At 37.9% G+C, this 18,816-nt stretch overlaps 2 protein-coding genes across 2 annotated transcripts; both read right to left on the bottom strand.

The window, feature by feature from the left end:
• Nucleotides 1-4,359: 4,359 nt before the first annotated feature.
• On the bottom strand, nt 4,360-5,622 carry LOC310953465 (amyloid protein A-like; the record flags this gene model as incomplete). The annotated part of the gene is made up of 3 exons (XM_083922504.1): nt 4,360-4,498; nt 5,265-5,403; nt 5,535-5,622. 3 exons carry the CDS (start codon nt 5,620-5,622, stop codon nt 4,360-4,362), a joined length of 366 nt encoding a protein of 121 aa, XP_083778630.1.
• A 6,144-nt stretch (nt 5,623-11,766) lies between these two features.
• On the bottom strand, nt 11,767-13,023 carry LOC310951217 (amyloid protein A-like; the record flags this gene model as incomplete). The annotated part of the gene is made up of 3 exons (XM_083919339.1): nt 11,767-11,905; nt 12,665-12,803; nt 12,936-13,023. 3 exons carry the CDS (start codon nt 13,021-13,023, stop codon nt 11,767-11,769), a joined length of 366 nt encoding a protein of 121 aa, XP_083775465.1.
• Between the last annotated feature and the right edge of the window lie 5,793 nt (nt 13,024-18,816).

Below are 18,816 nucleotides of genomic sequence, written 5' to 3'. Positions count from 1 at the left end.
CAATGAAAACCCTGGAGGATTAAATCACGGCTCTAGTTGTGCTGATAAATGTGTTTTAAGCTCGGAGAAGACACTGTGACACGCTAATAAATATTCATCACAGAGATATTGTGTGAGGAAAAATTGAGGGGGGGGGTGGAGCTGATGCAATGAGGAGCTTGAAATAGGAAAAGTTGTTTGTGTGTCTTAGTTGTTAACTCTACCATTTGCTTTTGGTATGTTACGCTAAATAAATCCTCTAGATGTCGCTGTGTATTAAAATAGTTTGCCTTTTCCAGTTGCCTTCAGGCAGTTAGTAACAAAAAAAGTCACTCTAGACACACTAAGGGCTGTGGGTTGATGGGATATTTTTTCGACAAACGGTCTTTATAAGACAGAAGAGAATCCAATAAGGGTCAAATACTTTTCTAAAAACATGCTCAAACAGTTGAATTGTCCTTTACCATCGTAAGCTGATAATTAAAAACGGCCACTTCTTATACAACAATAATATTCTGATTTGTGGTGATACATTTAATGCTATTCCATTATGATTAAATAAGATACATGCAGTCAAAAGAAATCTGTTTCATATGTGGACCACAAATCACAAATAAAGAAATTTGCCTCAAAGAACTTTACAATCTGCACCACGTGACCCCCTAGAAGTTGAAATATGCACTGAATGTTGTATAAAGCAGATGTATTAAATAATGAATAAACATTTTGTTGCAATACAATCATATCAGTTACCAGCTGACCATAGTAAGATCATAATCTAGTGACATGCAGATAGTTTTGGTTTCGTGCTGTGAGAACTTTGTCAGTGACTTCCTCCATACCTCCATAGAGCTGGGTCTGTCAGACGTGCCTGTTATAGGGAAGGTTTTCGTTGCCACCGTACTCTATGGAGGAATTGTTGGGTCTATGTAAATCTTAAATAAGTCATAGAGTATGGTCTATACCTACTCTGTAAAGTGTCCTGAGATAACTTTTGTTAGGATTTGGCACTATAAATCAAAATGAATTGAACTGAATTGAATTACAAAAACTGTAGACAGATGAATCCCATGTTATACAACATTAGGGCCAGAACAGAAAAAAACTATCTAGCTTTATAGTCATTTGAATTGTTTTTAAATACTTCCTTGTCACTCTTAAATCTCATGTAATGTATATTATATTCACATCAATCATATTAATATTTTTTGTTACATGTTATTTTCCTTTCACTGCTAGTGAACCATGCACATTGTAAGTTTAGTTATATCAGTCAAAGGTTATGACATTTAAATGACCATTTACTTTGCACCTGGTGTATCTTAAATATATATATTTGACAGTCTAATAATGGATAGGAGGAATGATCACCCCCATCAGCACCCAGCTGACTGCCACTGATTGATGTGTAACACTAGAGACCGCCAGTGAGCCACGTTATGCGCGTGGCTCTTGGCGAACGTGAACTGTGAGTAAATGTGCCTTATCGACTGTATGGGCCTATTGGCTGTAATGGCATGATGGTGATAATGAAAGCCCACATGTTGCTCGTGACACTGACACTAATGGAAAAAAAGGCTCAACACGTAAGCGAGGGATGGAAGGATACAACTTCGGCAGGTTGTGCGTAAAGGGTATATTTGTATGCAGGCATTCATCGGTGAATCACATTAATTATCTCTGTTACTAAACTGTATCAGCCACAATGGAGCAGCCTTGGCACAGAATTATCCATGCTGAGATGAAAATACGTTTTTTTATTGTCATTAAAATTAATCAACATCTAACCCCATAAAGCAATTTCAGTCAAAAGCAACTGGACTTGTTTTTTTTTTTGTCTAGGAAGACGTTTCACCTCTCATCCAAGAGGCTTCTTCAGTTTATCTACCATCTGACTAGATGAAGCCTCTCGGATGAGAGGTGAAACGTCTTCCTAGAAAAAAACAAAACAAAAACGAGTCCAGTTGCTTTTGACTGAAATTGCTTTTTGGGCATAACGATGACCTGGACAAATGAGAACATTCACAGGCTTAATCAACATCCAGTGGATCACAAGGAAGATTCTCTCTAATTGCGTCAGCCTCAGATGTCAGGTGCAGCCCTGCCACTTTGTGGCCATATCCCAACATTACAGCTGAAGGAAGCACAAAGAGCACCATCACAGAAGGACAGGGAAGAAATCTGACACAAAAAAGCCTACACATGTCTCAATGAACCAGACTTAATCCTCTAAAAGGCACCTTAGTTTCTCACTTTACATTTTCAAAAACACAAAGTTACTTGAATTATGTTTATTCAATCATCCATTATGCAACTTTTTTTGTCAGGGAGCTGGAATAATGTCAATAACTTATACTGGAGTCAGTATATTGTTAAATTCAGGGATTTTTGTCATTGTCTTCTTCTGTAGGTTTGGGCTGGGTCAAAAAACTGTCTTTTGTGGGTGCATACATGAGTGAGTTATCTGAGATTAGTCTATTTCTTGCAGTAGTGATCACTGGTGGTTAAGAGGCAGGAGATGAGAGGTGTTTGGTCACAACAAACAGAACAGGGTTAAGATCTCATGACAAAACAAAACATCTGTTGTAAATCCTCAAAGCAATTTCAGTCAAAAACAACTGGACTGGTTGTTTGTCTAGGAAGACGTTTCACCTCTCATCCAAGAGGCTTCATCAGTTCATGTACGCATCTGACCAGGCTGGGACTGGTCCAACTAACTGGTGTGGAGATCCAGGTATTTAACCTCTCACAAGGCCGATTATGTCACTGAAACCCTTTGTGCTCCAAGTGCCCACGCCCGTCGTTAGAGTGACAGACGGTGGTGGGCAGTTGGTTTCGACGTCGTTAGTGCTCTATTGAGTCTGAACGACAGTCGTTGGGGTCACCCGGGCCATGTGTGAACAGTTGTCCTTTGAGGTTAGACTGTTGAATCTCCTGGGAAGGGACGAAAGGGCGGCATTGTAAATTGGAGATAAGTGGTGTCTCAGACCCCCTCCTCTGTTTAGCGATGGTTTCTCCACTTTAACATAGATGGCTTCTTTTACTCCTCTTTCAAACCATCTGTCCTCTCTGTCCAAGATTTGGACATTGCTGTCATCAAAGGAGTGGGCTTTCTCCTTGAGGTGTAAGTGGACAGCCGAGTCCAGGCCTGAGGAGTTAGCTCTCCTGTGTTGGGCCATGCGTTTATGCAGTGGTTGTTTTGTTTCTCCAATGTAAAGATCTTTGCATTCCTCGTTGCATTGGACAGCATAAACCAGGTTGCTTTTGTGGTGGTGTGGTGTTCTGTCCTTCGGATGTACTAGTCTCTGTCTGAGTGTGTTACTGGGTTTGAAATACACAGGGATGCAGTGTTTGTTGAAAATCCTCCTGAGTTTCTCCGATACCCCAGCCACATATGGGATGACTATGTTGTTTCTCCTGTTATCTTTTTCTTTCTCAACCACTTTGGTTTTCTTTCTGGAGGCAGCTGCCGTTTTAACAAAGGTCCAGCTGGGGTAGCCACAAGTTGTGAGGGCGCCTCTCAGGTGCTTGCGTTCTTCCCCTTGAGCCTGTGAGCTAGTGGGTACGTTATCAGCTCTGTGCTGCAGTGTTCTGATTACGCCAAGCTTGTGTTCCAAAGGGTGGTGAGAGTCGAAAAGTAGATATTGATCCGTGTGAGTGGGTTTTCTGTATACCCCTATGTGGAGGCTCCTGTCATTCTCCATATGGACGTCACAGTCCAAGAAGGGCAAGCTGTTGTCTTTAACTTCCTCTCTGGTGTGATGTGTTTGAAAGAGGAGTAAAAGAAGCCATCTATGTTAAAGTGGAGAAACCATCGCTAAACAGAGGAGGGGGTCTGAGACACCACTTATCTCCAATTTACAATGCCGCCCTTTCGTCCCTTCCCAGGAGATTCAACAGTCTAACCTCAAAGGACAACTGTTCACACATGGCCCGGGTGACCCCAACGACTGTCGTTCAGACTCAATAGAGCACTAACGACGTCGAAACCAACTGCCCACCACCGACTGTCACTCTAACGACGGGCGTGGGCACTTGGAGCACAAAGGGTTTCAGTGACATCATCGGCCTTGTGAGAGGTTAAATACCTGGATCTCCACACCAGTTAGTTGGACCAGTCCCAGCCTGGTCAGATGCGTACATGAACTGATGAAGCCTCTTGGATGAGAGGTGAAACGTCTTCCTAGACAAACAACCAGTCCAGTTGTTTTTGACTGAAATTGCTTTGAGGATAACGATGACCTGGACGAATGAGAACATTCACAGGCTTATCTGTTGTAAATGTATTTTCTGTCAAACACTGTATACTGTAACCTTATTATCAAAAACTCCAACACTAGAAATTTCTTTAATTAGTTTTATTATTAATGGTCAATGCCTTTAATATTTTTCAGGAAGTCCCGCTGGCCTGAAAACGTTGGGATCTCCTCCGTTGCGTCCATGAGCATTTGCTCTCTGATCATCAGCAGAGTCCTCGGCACCATGACCCAGTCTTTCCTGCACCCACTCTCTGCCATTACTGAAATGGGAAACAAGACAATTAATACCAGCACAAGCACAAAACAAGTACCAGCACAAAACCTACTTACAAAGTGTTGTAAAAGGCCCCAAATCAGAAACACTTTATATTAGAGCAGCATAATATATACATTTAACTAATAATAATCTTCAGTTAAAGCAAGGCTCTGAACTAGCCAAATAAAAACAGGTTATATTGTCTTTGGCAGGAACACAGATCATCTGATAGTTCGAATTGTACATTTGCATTGGATCTTTAATAAGCTGCAGGACAGCAACACTGATTTCCCCAAATTCCAAAGATAGTGTTAAAGGAGGATGAACTACGATGTGACATGTTAGGCTGTGGGAAGAGTCTGGACCTATAATGATCACCAAATGTATCTATATTTTAGGGAGGTTTTGAGAAGGGGCCTCATTAAGGTAGGCCTGCAGATTGTTTTGATTGGATGCAATTATTGTAACCAAATGATACATATCTGGTTTTCATCTGTATAGAAATAGGAGCTATAATGCCTTTGAATTATGTTAGCTAGTGGTAGCATATACATGAAAAATAATAAAGGGCTGAAAAATGGTCCCAGAGGTACTCCTCAATTTACCCATGGTAAAAGAAAAAGAAATAACAATGTACAATATGGTGGAAATGCTATTAGATCCATCTGCAGTTTATGAACAAGAAGCATTTATTTTTGAGGGGGGGACAACAATATGCAACAGCCAACAATTTAAAAGCAGCTAATGCTTTCCTTCTCTTTGCTCCTCACCTGATAACCTCAGCTGCCCATCTGCCCCCTTCTCCTCTCTGGGCCGCATCGTAGTTTCCTCTGGCATGAAAGTATTTGTCTGAGTTTTTCCAGTTGGCATCCTTCATGTCACTGTATGCTCGCCACATATCACGAGCTCCTGATCAGGACAACAGATAGGGTTGAGTGAAATAATTGAGAGAATTCAGGGGGGGAAAAAATGTAATGGATATATGTATACAATTATACACATTGTTCCCGTGGAGACGTTAAAAAGGTCATGTTTCTAACCGTCAAAGGCTTGACCAGGAAACTGGTGCCACTGGGCATTGGTTTCCACAATGAGAATCAGAACAATTCCTGCCAGAAGCGACTTCATTGTTGTAGATGTCTAAAATGAAAACACAATCACATATACAGTAGTTCATCATTAAATACAAAATGTTAAACATTTAGATTTTTCAGGTCTTTCAAACTTACTTTGCAGTTCCTGCAGAGTGTAGAGTCAGTCTTAATAGATTGTTGAGTGATTGACTTATGTCTCTACTTATATTCTGCTCTGAAACAAGCTGGGTTGTAGGATTTGTCAATGATGGAAATTCCTGTGCATTTGAGGGACTGTTCGAGGTCAGAAATGTCAGGGAAACACACAGAGGATATTAGTTGTGCAACTGCCCACAAGTTTGTCAGGGACAACTGTAAGTTTTGTGTGAACAAAAAAAGTAGAAGAAATGTATGTGTTATAAAAAAAAGTATGAAATCAATTGCTGCAGTAGCTCTTTTTATATCTTATGTTGTCTTCTTTAATTCACAATGTGACTTTTCAAGGACACTGCTATAAAAAAATAATTGTTGCCACTGCAGGGTTTGCTTCTGTTACTGTTGATGTAAGGATGCTTTCTATTAAAGAACTCAGCAGCACTAACCTTGTAATTGTAATTTAAGCAAGGGTCAGTTTATGTTTTTTAAATACATATGTATGTATATATCAAATTTTCACACATCATGTTGTCCAGTAAGTTCTGTTTTTCTTTGGGTGCTTTTTTGCACTTTTTACGCCCAGTTTTTAGTTTTTAATTTTGATGAATCAATGTTTTTTTATAGCATCCTCCTCCTCCCTCTCAAGGTTTAAATTGTCACTTTACACTAGCCTTGTGTGAGAGCTTTATTATCATGTCAGACTTGCTGTAACTCCAAATCAGTAGGGGGCAGTAGTAAGCTGGTGCTGATAAACCTGAACATTTCAGGTCCTGGACACACAGCACTTTATAAAAACATCACAGACTTTATACGCACTTTTAACTGACTTTGCACTATTTGCAGATAGTTTTTTCTTTCTATAATATGTACTCACTGTATGTTCTTATTTGTATAAAATGTGTAAAACTGTAATTTTAATTAAGTTTAAAAAAAATTTAACTGAGCTCTATAAAAAAAAAGAAGTGCTGGTGCAGCTGCAGCCAAGAGAAGGTGAATAAAAGAATACACAGAGAAAAACACATTTAATCAGGATTAACATCTTAGAAACATTAAAAAACCAGAGACATTTTTGCTGTGATGTTCAGATGATAAGATAGAAGTGTAAGCACGGAAAGATGTGTGAAATTTTAGGATTGTAGGGCCTACATATCCTTCACTCCTTACACAGAACAGAATCAGACACACAACCTTCATTTCAATGCCGTTAACCACCACCCTTTGAGAAAATGACAATTAATTTTTGTGAGAAATCATCAATATAAAATGTGTAACTTTTTCTTTGTGTTACAGAATATATTTTTTTGCCAGGATCTCTTAATGCAAACAATTTATTGTCGTTTACTGTAAATATCATGAACTCCTGACCAAAAGGTATTTTGTATTTAGTTTAATCGTCATTTACGCTTAAAACAAACAAAAAACAAGAACCAATGACATGAAACAATAGGATTGACATAGATGTTCTTGAACATTGTGAAAAATAAACTCTGCATCAACTTTTAAAAATAAGCATACAAACAGTTTTTACAAACCCACATTTTCCTGTAGTCGACTACATTGTTTTTGTTAACTGATTGGAGCAACATACTAAAAGATACAGTAAGTGATGATAAATAGTTTTATATTTCTTTATTATGTGCAGTTATCCATCATGTATATATCGGCATAAGTTAAATCAATATATAATATATATATATCTGGGTCTATTTTACTTTTTATTTGTATTTTTGTCATAGTCATGTCAGTTAGTCACTTCTTGTTTGACTCTACTGCTGTAACAAGTGAATTTCCCTGGTATTAATTGGATCAAGCAAGTTAATCTTGTCTTTATTATTTTTAATTTAAAGGGTTCATACAGCACTTCTACTAGAGATGCTTTGATATTTACAGTGCTGCTGGAATCTAAACAACACTGTTTCGAAATAGAGGAAGTTTGTTGTAAAGAACAGAACACTGCATGCTATCAGAGCCTGTTTGCTTAAGGTGCTCTTACTTTATAAAGGACATGTTGCTCTGTGGAAAACCCACTCATTGACTACTACACAGAAAAGTCCAAAGTTTCTCTGGAGTCTTATCTTAATTGTGACAGAGTTTTGGCCTTGTCAACAACATAAAAAGGTAGATTAATTTGGCTCCTTCTCTTTTATTTTAATGAAGACTTTATCTGCCCCAAGGTAACAAAAAAAAAAATTTCAACACTGAAAACAGTGAACATATACAAAGACCTTACAGGCCTACATCAAACATATTTAGATATACTGTATATGAAAACACCACACACAAGTGCTATAAAAGCAGTGTGTGGGTAGTAGTAAGTAAGCAGTAAGAAGTGCATCTTTTATTGCACATATGTCCTTTAGTCTCCTAGAATCCTCTTTTTCCTTCATTTGAATACCTAAAACTGCTTCATCCTCTCTTTCTTCTTTTATTTAACTTGATAATGGAAATCTTTTTCCTAAATGACTGTGCTTAATCCCATCCTTTAAAATAATAATACATAATACAATATTTGAGAAATAATAGTTTTAGGGAACAATCAATATGTTTAAATCATATTACTAGATGAAAGTCAGTGAAAAAAAACTTTCTTTGTCAAACAAAAAGTCATTGTGTAAGAGGGCCTGCCTTTTTAGAGAAAGAGCACATGCAAGATATTATATATTTGATTGATATCATTATATGTTGTTCTGGTTGTGGCAGAGCGAACATTAATATCCATTATGAACCTTCAATAACCCACTGAAACTGCAGCTTGAGTGACAGCACTGACCCGTCTGTACCCTCTAAGCCTCTTATCACACCCTCTCTGAGGCTGCTCTTTGTGCAGCTGTGATGTCGAATCAGCTCCTGAGCTTTTAAACAGCGATTTTCTTTTCATCAGAACGATCTCTTCTTGTCGGACAGTCCCCAAAGAAATTTAAGTCAAAAGCAACTGGACTTGGTTATTTGCCTAGGAAGACGTTTCAAGAGGCTTCATCATTTCATTTATGCATCTGACCAGGCTGGGACTGGTCCGATGCTGGTCCGGCTTGGGACCAGTCCCAGCCTGGTCAGATGCATAAATTAACTGATGAAGCCTCTTGGATGAAAGGGGAAACCTCTTCCCAGACAAATAACCTGATCTGATGACTTTAAAAATACCTTGAATTTCTGAGTGCTCATGAACCTCGCTTTCATTATTTGAAATAACACTGTACATAACCTCCATCCTAAAACTTGACACTGTACCATCATGCCATTCATCTGTATCTATTACATTTACTCATACAATCATCACAAATACAATAGGTCACTCGCCCTAATTAATGCTATATTATTTGATAATACAACATCCCACACACTGAGTAAATCTGTGTGAAGACATTATGAAATGTCAATGAAAACCCTGGAGGATTAAAGCACGGCTCTAGTTGTGCTGATAAATGTGTTCTAAGCTCGGAGAAGACACTGTGACACGCTAATAAATATTCATCACAGAGATAGTGTGTGAGGAAAAAGTGAGGGGGGGGGCTGATGCAATGAGGAGCTTGAAACAGGAAAAGTTGTTTGTGTGTGTCTTAGTTGTTAATGCTACCATTTGCTTTTGGTATGTTACGCTAAATAAATCCTCTAGATGTCGCTGTGTATTAAAATAGTTTGCCTTCTCCAGTTGCCTTCAGGCAGATAGTAACAAAAAAAAGTCACTCTAGACAGACACACTAAGGGCTGTGGGTTGATGGGATATTTTTCCGACAAACGGTCTTTATAAGACAGAAGAAAATCTAATAAAGGTCAAATACTTTTCAAAAAACATGCTCAAACAGTTGAATTGTCCTTTACCATCTTAAGCTGGTAATTAAAAACGGCCACTTCTTATACAACAAAAATATTCTGATTTGTGGTGATACATTTAATGCTATTCCATTATGATTAAATAAGATACGTGCAGTCAAAAGAAATCTGTTTCATATGTAGACCAAAAATCACAATTAAAGAAATTTGCCTCAAAGAACTTTACAGTCTGCACCACGTGACCCCCTAGAAGTTGAAATATGCACTGAATGTTGTATAAAGCAGATGTATTAAATAATGACTAAACATTTTGTTGCAATGCAATCATATCAGTTACCAGCTGACCATAGTAAGATCATAATCTAGTGACATGCAGAGAGTTTTGGTTTCGGGCTGTGAGAACTTTGTCAGTGACTTCCTCCATACCTCTATAGAGCTGGGTCTGTCAGACGTGCCTGTTATAGGGAAGGTTTTCGTTGCCACCGTACTCTATGGAGGAATTGTTGGGTCTATGTTGATCTTAAATAAGTCATAGAGTATGGTCTATACCTACTCTGTAAAGTGTCCTGAGATAACTTTTGTTAGGATTTGGCACTATAAATCAAAATGAATTGAACTGAATTGAATTACAAAAACTGTAGACAGATGAATCCCATGTTACACAACATTAGGACAGAACAGAAAAAAACTATCCAGCTTTATAGTCATTTGAATTGTTTTTAAATACTTCCTTGTCACTCTTAAATCTCATGTAATGTATATTATATTCACATCAATCATATTAATATTTTTGTTACATGTTATTTTACTTTCACTGCTAGTGAACCATGCATATTGTAAGTTTAGTTATATCAGTCAAAGGTTATGACATTTAAATGACCATTTACTTTGCACCTGGTGTATCTTAAATATATATATTTGACAGTCTAATAATGGATAGGAGGAAGGATCACCCCCAACAGCACCCAGCTGACTGCCACTGATTGATGTGTAACACTAGAGACCGCCAGTGAGCCACGTTATGCGCGTGGCTCTTGGCGAACGTGAACTGTGAGTAAATGTGCCTTATCGACTGTATGGGCCTATTGGCTGTAATGGCATGATGGTGATAATGAAAGCCCACATGTTGCTCGTGACACTGACACTAATGGAAAAAAAGGCTCAACACGTAAGCGAGGGATGGAAGGATACAACTTCGGCAGGTTGTGCGTAAAGGGTATATTTGTATGCAGGCATTCATCGGTGAATCACATTAATTATCTCTGTTACTAAACTGTATCAGCCACAATGGAGCAGCCTTGGCACAGAATTATCCATGCTGAGATGAAAATACGTTTTTTTATTGTCATTAAAATTAATCAACATCTTACCCCATAAAGCAATTTCAGTCAAAAGCAACTGGACTTGTTTGTTTTTTTTGTCTAGGAAGACGTTTCACCTCTCATCCAAGAGGCTTCTTCAGTTTATCTACCATCTGACTAGATGAAGCCTCTCGGATGAGAGGTGAAACGTCTTCCTAGAAAAAAACAAAACAAAAACGAGTCCAGTTGCTTTTGACTGAAATTGCTTTTTGGGCATAACGATGACCTGGACAAATGAGAACATTCACAGGCTTAATCAACATCCAGTGGATCACAAGGAAGATTCTCTCTAATTGCATCAGCCTCAGATGTCAGGTGCAGCTCTGCCACTTTGTGGCCATATCCCAACATTACAGCTGAAGGAAGCACAAAGAGCACCATCACAGATGGACAGGGATGAAATCTGACACAAAATAGCCTACACATGTCTCAATGAACCAGACTTAATCCTCTAAAAGGCACCTTAATTTCTCACTTTACATTTTCAAAAAAAACAAAGTTACTTGAATTATGTTTATTCAATCATCCATTATGCAACTTTCTTTGTCAGGGAGCTGGAATAATGTCAATAACTTAGACTGGAGTCAGTATATTGTTAAATTCAGGGATTTTTGTCATTGTCTTCTTCTGTAGGTTTGGGCTGGGTCAAAAAACTGTCTTTTGTGGGTGCATACATGAGTGAGTTATCTGAGATTAGTCTATTTCTTGCAGTAGTGATCACTGGTGGTTAAGAGGCAGGAGATGAGAGGTGTTTGGTAACAACAAACAGAACAGGGTTAAGATCTCATGACAAAACAAAACCTCTGTTGTAAATGCATTTTCTGTCAAACACCATATACTGTAACCTTATTATCAAAAACTCCAACACTAGAAATTTCTTTCATTAGTTTTATTGTTAATGGTCAATGCCTTTAATATTTTTCAGGAAGTCCCGCTGGCCTGAAAACGTTGGGATCTCCTCCGTTGCGTCCATGAGCATTTGCTCTCTGATCATCAGCAGAGTCCTCGGCACCATGACCCAGTCTTTCCTGCACCCACTCTCTGCCATTACTGAAATGGGAAACTAGACAATAAATACCAGCACAAGCACAAAACAAGTACCAGCACAAAACCTACTTACAAAGTGTTGTAAAAGGCCGCAAATCAGAAACACTTTATATTAGAGCAGCATAATATATACATTTAACTAATCAGTTAAAGCAAGGCTCTGAACTAGCCAAATAAAAACAGGTTATATTGTCTTGGGCAGGAACACAGATCATCCGATAGTTCGAATTGTACATTTGCATTGGATCTTTAATAAGCTGCAGGACAGCAGCACTGATTTCCCCAAATTCCAAAGATAGTGTTAAAGGAGGATGTACTACGGTGTGACATGTTAGGCTGTGGGAAGAGTCTGGACCTATAATGATCACCAAATGTATCTATATTTTAGGGAGGTTTTGAGAAGGGGCCTCATTAAGGTAGGCCTGCAGATTGTTTTGATTGGATGCAATTATTGTAACCAAATGATACATATCTGGTTTTCATCTGTATAGAAAAAGGAGCTATAATGCCTTTGAATTATGTTAGCTAGTGGTAGCATATACATGAAAAATAATAAAGGGCTGAAAATGGTCCCAGAGGTACTCCTCAATTTTCCCATGGTAAAACAAAAAGAAATAACAATTTATAATACGGAGGAAATGCTATTAGATCCATCTGCATTTTTTTAACCAGAAGCATTTATTTTTGAGGGGGGGACAACAACAATATGCAACAGCCAACAATTTAAAAGCAGCTAATTCTTTCCTTCTCTTTGCTCCTCACCTGATAACCTCAGCTGCCCATCTGCCCCCTTCTCCTCTCTGGGCCGCATCGTAGTTTCCTCTGGCATGAAAGTATTTGTCTGAGTTTTTCCAGTTGGCATCCTTCATGTCACTGTATGCTCGCCACATATCACGAGCTCCTGATCAGGACAACAGACAGGGTTGAGTGAAATAATTGAGAGAATTCAGGGGGGGGGGGGGTTTAAAAGGATACATGTATACAATTATACACATTGTTCCTGTGGAGACGTTAAAAAGGTCATGTTTCTAACCGTCAAAGGCTTGACCAGGAAACTGGTGCCACTGGGCATTGGTTTCCACAATGAGAATCAGAACAATTCCTGCCAGAAGCGACTTCATTGTTGTAGATGTCTAAAATGAAAACACAATCACATATACAGTAATTCATCATTAAATACAAAATGTTAAACATTTAGATTTTTCAGGTCTTTCAAACTTACTGTGCAGTTCCTGCAGAGTGTAAAGTCAGTCTTAATAGATTGTTGAGTGATTGACTTATGACTCTACTTATATTCTGCTCTGAAACAAGCTGGGTTGTAGGATTTGTCAATGATGGAAATTCCTGTGCATTTGAGGGACTGTTCGAGGTCAGAAATGTCAGGGAAACACACAGAGGATATTAGTTGTGCAACTGCGCACAAGTTTGTCAGGGACAACTGTAAGTTTTGTGTGAACAAAAAAAGTAGAAGAAATGTATGTGTTATAAAAAAAAGTATGAAATCAATTGCTGCAGTAGCTCTTTTTATATTTGTTTTGATTATTTGTTGGTATCTTATGTTGTCTTCTTTAATTCACAATGTGACTTTTCAAGGAAACTGCTATAAAAAAAAAATTGTTGCCACTGCAGGGTTTGCTTCTGTTACTGTTGATGTAAGGATGCTTTCTATTAAAGAACTCAGCAGCACTAACCTTGTGATTGTAATTCAAGCAAGGGTCGGTTTATGTTTTTTAAATACATATGTATATATATATCCATCAAATTTTCACACATCATGTTGTCCAGTAAGTTATGATTTTCTTTGGGTGCTTTTTTGCACTTTTTAAACCCAGTTTTTAGTTTTTAATTTTTATGAATCAATGTTTTTTTAATAGCATCCTCCTCCTCCCTCTCAAGGTTTAAATTGTCACTTTACACTAGCCTTGTGTGAGAGCTTTATTATCATGTCAGACTTGCTGTAACTCCAAATCAGTAGGGGGCAGTAGTAAGCTGGTGCTGATAAACCTGAGCACTTTATAAAAACATCACGGACTTTATACGTACTTTTAACTGACTTTGCACTAATTGCAGAAATTTTTTTCTTTCTATAATATGTACTCACTGTATGTTCTTATTTGTATAAAATGTGTAAAACTGTAAACTTTAATAATGTTAAAAAAAAAATCCTCTGCATTAATTTATTAACTGAGAATTAATTTACACAGAACAGAATCAGACACACAAACTTAATTTTATTAACTATTACCCTTTGACAAAATGACAATTCATTTTTGTGAGAATTCATCAATATAAAATGTGTAACTTTTTCTTTGTGTTACAGAATATATATTTTTTGCCAGGATCTCTTAATGCAAACAATTTATTGTCGTTTACTGTATATATCATGAGCTCCTGACCAAAAGGTATTTTGTATTTAGTTTAATCATCATTTACGCTTAAAACAAACAAAAAACAAGAACCAATGACATGAAACAATAGGATTGACATAGATGTTCGTGAACATTGTGAAAAATAAACTCTGTATCATCTTTTAAAAATAAGCATACAAACTGTTTTTACAAACCCACATTTTCCTGTAGTCGACTACATTGTTTTTGTAAACTGATTGGAGCAACATCCTAAAAGATACAGTAAGTGATGATAAATAGTTTTATATTTCTTTATTATGTGCAGTTATCCATCATGTATATATCGGCATAAGTTAAATGAATATATAATGTATATATCTGGGTCTATTTTACTTTTTATTTGTATTTTTGTCATAGCCATGTCAGTTAGTCACTTCTTGTTTGACTCTACTGCTGTAACAAGTGAATTTCCCTGGTATTAATTGGATCAAGCAAGTTAATCTTGTCTTTATTATTTTTAATTTAAAGGGTTCATACAGCACTTCTACTAGAGATGCTTTGATATTTACAGTGCTGCTGGAATCTAAACAACACTGTTTCGAAATAGAGGAAGTTTGTTGTAAAGAACAGAACACTGCATGCTATCAGAGCCTGTTTGCTTAAGGTGCTCTTACTTTATAAAGGACATGTTGCTCTGTGGAAAACCCACTCATTGACTACTACACAGAAAAGTCCAAAGTTTCTCTGGAGTCTTATCTTAATTGTGACAGAGTTTTGGCCTTGTCAACAACATAAAAAGGTCGATTAATTTGGCTACTTCTATTTTATTTTAATGAAGACTTTATCTGCCCCAAGGTAACAAAAAAAAAATTTCAACACTGAAAACAGTGAACATATACAAAGACCGTACAGGCCTACATCAAACATATTTAGATATACTGTATATGAAAACACCACACACAAGTGCTATAATAGCAGTGTGTGGGTAGTAGTAAGTAAGCAGTAAGAAGTGCATCTTTTATTGCACATATGTCCTTTAGTCTCCTAGAATCCTCTTTTTCCTTCATTTTAATACCTAAAACTGCTTCATCCTGTCTTTCTTCTTTTATTTAATTTGATAATGGAAATCTTTTTCCTAAATGACTGTGCTTAATCCCATCCTTTAAAAATAATAATACATAATACAATATTTAAGAAATAATAGTTTTAGGGAACAATCAATATGTTTAAATCATATTACTAGATGAAAGTCAGTGAAAACAAACTTTCTTTGTCAAACAAAAAGTCATTCTGTAAGAGGGAGCCTTTTTAGAGAAAGAGCACATGCAAGATATTATGTCTTTGATTGATATCATTATATGTTGTTCTGGTTGTGGCAGAGCGAACATGAATATCCATTATGACCCTTCAATAACCCACTGAAACTGCAGCTTGAGTGACAGCACTGACCCGTCTGTACCCTCTAAGCCTCTTATCACACCCTCTCTGAGGCTGCTCTTTGTGCAGCTGTGATGTCGAATCAGCTCCTGAGCTTTTAAACAGCGATTTTCTTTTCATTAGAACGATCTCTTCTTGTCTGACAGTCCCCAAAGAAATTTAAGTCAAAAGCAACTGGACTTGGTTATTTGCCTAGGAAGACATTTCAAGAGGCTTCATCAGTTCATTTATGCATCTGACCAGGCTGGGACTGGTCCGATGCTGGTCCGGCTTGGGACCAGTCCCAGCCTGGTCAGATGCATAAATGAACTGATGAAGCCTCTTGGATGAAAGGGGAAACCTCTTCCCAGACAAATAACCTGATCTAATGACTTTAAAAATACCTTGAATTTATGAGTGCTCATGAACCTCGCTTTTATTATTTGAAATAATACTGTACATAACCTCCATCCTAAAACTTGACACTGTACCATCATGCCATTCATCTGTATCTATTACATTTACTCATACAATCATTACAAATACAATAGGTCACTCGCCCTAATTAATGCTATATTATTCGATAATACAACATCCCACACACTGAGTAAATCTGTGTAAAGATATTATGAAATGTCAATGAAAACCCTGGAGGATTAAAGCATGGCTCTAGTTGTGCTGATAAATGTGTTCTAAGCTCGGAGAAGACACTGTGACACGCTAATAAATATTCATCACAGAGATAGTGTGTGAGGAAAAATTGGGGGGGGGGGGGGGGGGGGGGCTGATGCAATGAGGAGCTTGAAACAGGAAAAGTTGTTTGTGTGTGTCTTAGTTGTTAATGCTACCATTTGCTTTTGGTATGTTACGCTAAATAAATCCTCTAGATGTCGCTGTGTATTAAAATAGTTTGCCTTCTCCAGTTGCCTTCAGGCAGATAGTAACAAAAAAAAGTCACTCTAGACAGACACACTAAGGGCTGTGGGTTGATGGGATATTTTTCCGACAAACGGTCTTTATAAGACAGAAGAAAATCTAATAAAGGTCAAATACTTTTCAAAAAACATGCTCAAACAGTTGAATTGTCCTTTACCATCTTAAGCTGGTAATTAAAAACGGCCACTTCTTATACAACAATAATATTCTGATTTGTGATGATACATTTAATGCTATTCCATTATGATTAAATAAGATACGTGCAGTCAAAAGAAATCTGTTTCATATGTAGACCACAAATCACAAATAAAGAAATTTGCCTCAAAGAACTTTACAATCTGCACCACGTGACCCCCTAGAAGTTGAGATATGCACTGAATGTTGTATAAAGCAGATGTATTAAATAATGAATAAACATTTTGTTGCAATACAATCATATCAGTTACCAGCTGACCATAGTAAGATCATAATCTAGTGACATGGAGAGAGTTTTGGTTTCGGGCTGTGAGAACTTTGTCAGTGACTTCCTCCATACCTCCATAGAGCTGAGTCTGTCAGACGTGCCTGTTATAGGGAAGGTTTTCATTGCCACCGTACTCTATGGAGGAATTGTTGGGTCTATGTAAATCTTAAATAAGTCATAGAGTATGGTCTATACCTACTCTGTAAAGTGTCCTGAGATAACTTTTGTTATGATTTGGCACTATAAATCAAAATGAATTGAACTGAATTGAATTACAAAAACTGTAGACAGATGATACCCATGTTACACAACATTAGGACAGAACAGAAAAAGACTAACCAGCTTTATAGTCATTTGGATTGTTTTTAAATACTTCCTTGTCACTCTTAAATCTCATGTAATGTATATTATATTCACATCAATCATATTAATATTTTTGTTACATGTTATTTTCCTTTCACTGCTAGTGAACCATGCACATTGTAAGTTTAGTTATATCAGTCAAAGGTTTTGACATTTAAATGACCATTTACTTTGCACCTGGTGTATCTTAAATATATATATTTGACAGTCTAATAATGGATAGGAGAAAGGATCACCCCCAACAGCACCCAGCTGACTGCCACTGATTGATGTGTAACACTAGAGACCGCCAGTGAGCCACGTTATGCGCGTGGCTCTTGGCGAACGTGAACTGTGAGTAAATGTGCCTTATAGACTGTATGGGCCTATTGGCTGTAATGGCATGATGGTGATAATGAAAGCCCACATGCTGCTCGTGACACTGACACTAATGGAAAAAAAAGGCTCAACACGTAAGCGAGGGATGGAAGGATACAACTTCGGCAGGTTGTGCGTAAAGGGTATATTTGTGTGCAGGTATTCATAGGTGAATCCTATTGAGTATTTATCCCACAGTGAAAGGACCGGTAAAAGGATAATTGATGATGAGGACTGGTTGTCACAAAACATTGATTCATGTCATTTCTAGTCACATTACCAGCAATTTATCTGTACTTCTGCGCTCGTTTCATGTCACAGAGCAGCGACAGGCTTCTGTACCATTGTACACACACGAATAGACTGTCTGTCTCTCATAATTACCACTATTATCAAAATGGGTGGCCACAAGAAGCATGAAAGCTGTATTCCATGGCCATTTTGTTGTAAATATGAGCCATAATGGCCTATATATAAATGAATATGCATATCCCATATTTATTTCTGTTCAATCATCATCATGAGCTGCTCATAAATGTGTAGTTCCAGAGTGAAAGTGTGCGCAAAAATTGTATGGAGCCTCTGACGAATCGGTCAACATCACTGAGGGCGCACGGATTTCTCGCCTCAGCTGAGTAGACGACCTCCTACCGACTTCACTTCACGTCACCCCGCCCGTCTGCCAGCCGTCTCCTCCCTAAAACCTTCTCTGCGACCATCCCTGGCTTTGAGCGTCTCTGGGCTGAGAGAAAAAAGAGACTGAGAGAGACACAGGGAGAAAGTGAGAGACAGAGAGAGAGAGAACAAAATACACCAGACTCTCAACATCACCTAGACTACCTGCTCCATCCAGCACAACAAGGAGGAGGAGGACGCACAAGTGCAGGCGCGTCCATGCGTGCCAGCCGAACAAGACAATAAGCGGGCAAAAAGGACCTAAAAATCCAACATTGGAATAAGAGTTTATCTTGAGAACTCTTTTGGAAAGAGCACAGCTTTGCTACAAGCACAGAGACAGCCTAAATGAGTAC

Source organism: Echiichthys vipera (genome assembly GCF_963691815.1).
Source record: "Echiichthys vipera genome assembly, chromosome: 1".
Lineage (NCBI taxonomy): Eukaryota > Metazoa > Chordata > Actinopteri > Perciformes > Trachinidae > Echiichthys > Echiichthys vipera.
This window is presented reverse-complemented; position numbering and strand designations above follow the sequence as displayed.